Source organism: Rhinopithecus bieti, unplaced genomic scaffold (genome assembly GCF_001698545.2).
Source record: "Rhinopithecus bieti isolate Rb0 unplaced genomic scaffold, ASM169854v2 repeat_986, whole genome shotgun sequence".
Classification (NCBI taxonomy): Eukaryota; Metazoa; Chordata; class Mammalia; order Primates; family Cercopithecidae; genus Rhinopithecus; species Rhinopithecus bieti.
In genome coordinates, this window is record NW_016831068.1 from 218 (window position 1) to 3,005 (window position 2,788).

Here is a 2,788-nt window from a genome sequence, read left to right on the forward strand (position 1 = left end):
AAGAGTTCAAAACAATGTCCACTTTGTATTGCATGATCAAGGAACATAGTGATTATAGATTTAATATTTTTTACATTTTAGAACTAAACTAATTTTGCTCAGTCTTTTGTTCCCTGCCCTCTGATTATCGTGCCTAGATAATACTTTTGACTTTAGAGTATTACAAAGTCATCCCAATAGCTATTTGAGTAGAAGTAATGGATGTAAGATCTAGTTAATAAGGATAATAAAAATACTTTCATTATGTATTTATTGAAATACATAATAAAATTTATTCCGGTTATTTATTATGTGTTGATTTTCTGATAGGTTTATTTGGGCTCTTCTTTTCTCTTTATTTTCCTCATAGTGCGGGAGTTGGCCGGACTGGTGGTTTCATCGTCATAGATGCCATGTTAGAAAGAATAAAGCATGAAAAAACTGTAGATATTTATGGCCATGTAACTTTAATGAGAGCCCAGAGGAACTACATGGTTCAAACAGAAGACCAATACATCTCTATCCATGATGCACTGTTAGAAGCAGTGACTTGTGGAAATACCGAAGTGCCAGCTAGAAACTTTTATGCCTACATTCAGAAGCTGACACAAATAGAAACAGGAGAGAATGTCACAGGAATGGAGCTCGAATTTAAGGTATGGTATTGGATGTGATGTGGTTAACATTCAGGAGCGAGTCATTCTGGGTTTGTCTTTGAGTCGGGGCTTTACTTTAACCTTTCAAATTTGTGAAGTACAAGATTCATTTGACATTTCCCTCAGTTGTATGATTCTAAAATGTATTCCTCCCCTTTTCCTCTTCTATTCTTTGCTTCCTAATAATATCTTGAGCCCTTATGTCTGCTAATTTGAGAGATTATACTTTCAGAAAATATATAGAAATCCACTAGACTGTAGAGAGTAATTAGGTAGATATGAAAAGCAGTACAATTTGAATAGTCATTTACTTTAAGTAAACAAAAGATTTCTATTGAAAAGGGAAATGTGGGGTACATTGCATTCAAACCATAGGTGAACATGACTGGTGGGTTTTTCCTTTTTTTTTTCTATTCAACAGCATCTAGCCAGCTCAAAAGCTCACACCTCAAGATTTATCAGTGCCAATCTTCCATGTAATCAATTCAAAAATCGCCTTGTTAATATTATGCCGTATGAATCCACAAGGGTATGCCTGCAGCCTATCCGTGTAGTAGGAGGATCTGATTACATCAATGCCAGTTTTATTGATGGCTACAGGTATCTACTTTTGCTCCCCTGACTCTCCAAAGCCTTGATATTTACATGTGCCCTAGTTTCATAACCGGAATAAATTTCATCTTCATTCAAAGCCATTTTCTTTCTGCATAGGTCATCATTTAGTCCCTTGATTTTTTTTTTATTATTTTGGATAGGAGTAAGAAGCAGTAGTTATGAAGTGTTTAATCTGGTCTTCTGCACTCTTCTTTCAGAAGCCAATTGGATTTGTAAGGAGTTAATAAAGAATCTGTTTTGTACCATATTTCATAAATGTAATAGATTGTATGAGAGTAATTTCTAGAAAATGAAGCTGCACATCTAAGTGTTTCTTAAGTGATTTGTATGACACAGGAAATTGAGCTATTAGCATTGCACTAACATTCAAATAATAATGATAAAGACATACATAATAATATTAACAAGCAATTTATTTTGCAAGGTCCCTAAAATGTATTAAATGCTCTCATTTGATTGTGTAATCTTAGCAGGAATTTACCGCAATTGCATTAATAATATGTTTTCATTTTTTATTACCAGGTTGATGTTTATATATCAAGTGTGAGCTTTTGCATGTTCTCTAAATACTTTAACACATTCTTTTCATTCTCTGTAATTCAGACAACAGAAAGCCTACATCGCTACCCAGGGGCCCTTGGCAGAGACCACTGAAGACTTCTGGCGGATGCTCTGGGAACACAATTCCACCATCGTTGTGATGCTCACCAAGCTGCGTGAAATGGGCAGAGTAAGTGTGTGGCCCTTGTGTCTCTCCTCATAAGACATGTACTCTATGGAGAAATGAAGACTTTGTTTTAATAACTCTTGTGCTAGTGTCATTTTTTTGGAAATGCAGTGGACTCTGGACACAATCCAGACCATCATTCCTCGTTAGTTTCTAAATTTGTAAAGCCATATCAAGTTTTAAAATTTCCGTGTTTTAAAGAAAGATCTAGTGATTTGTTTCCAGTGTAGCACAAACATAGAGACAAATGAGTAGCAGGTGACCCTGTTTGACTGACGTCTGACTCTCAGCATTTTCTTACTGCCTTTTGTTCTGGACATGCTAGAGTTTGATGTGTCATCATTTCTCTGTATGAAGGAACTTGACTTTCTTTTCTTCCTGTGGCAAATTCTTACTTGCCTACCTTTCACCCCATTGAATAAAGTGTTGGAAAGTGACATGATTTTCTAAGGATAAAACCTGGTAATCCCAGATCCACTTTTAAAAAATGTGGGGTTTTTGGGGGGAAATACACATAAAATAGTATTAGAAATACTTAAGGTTTCTACTATTTATTAATACTTCTCTACTATTATGACCTAATATTATTTAGAGATACCTCTTAGATTGACTTCATGTGAGCATTTTTTCGTATTTGCCTCAGATATTTTCTCTCTGTCTTCTTTGTGTCAATTAAATAGAAGTGCAGCTAAAGCCCAATTTTAGAGCCCCAGAGAGAACAAAGAGAATATCAGACTAGGAAAGTAACTGACTTACTCTGATGTGGCCACTGACTCTGCAGGGTTTAGCCAAGTCATTAAAATGGCCTGGG

General features: G+C 35.4%; 1 protein-coding gene across 1 annotated transcript; it reads left to right on the forward strand.

Annotated features, from left to right (window-relative positions):
• Positions 1-349: 349 nt before the first annotated feature.
• Positions 350-1,980, forward strand: LOC108524512 (receptor-type tyrosine-protein phosphatase delta-like; the record flags this gene model as incomplete). Its single annotated transcript, XM_017865627.1, has 3 exons — positions 350-635; positions 1,057-1,235; positions 1,854-1,980. Coding segments are annotated over 3 exons (592 nt in total), but the record flags the coding sequence as incomplete, so codon positions are not given.
• Positions 1,981-2,788: the final 808 nt, after the last annotated feature.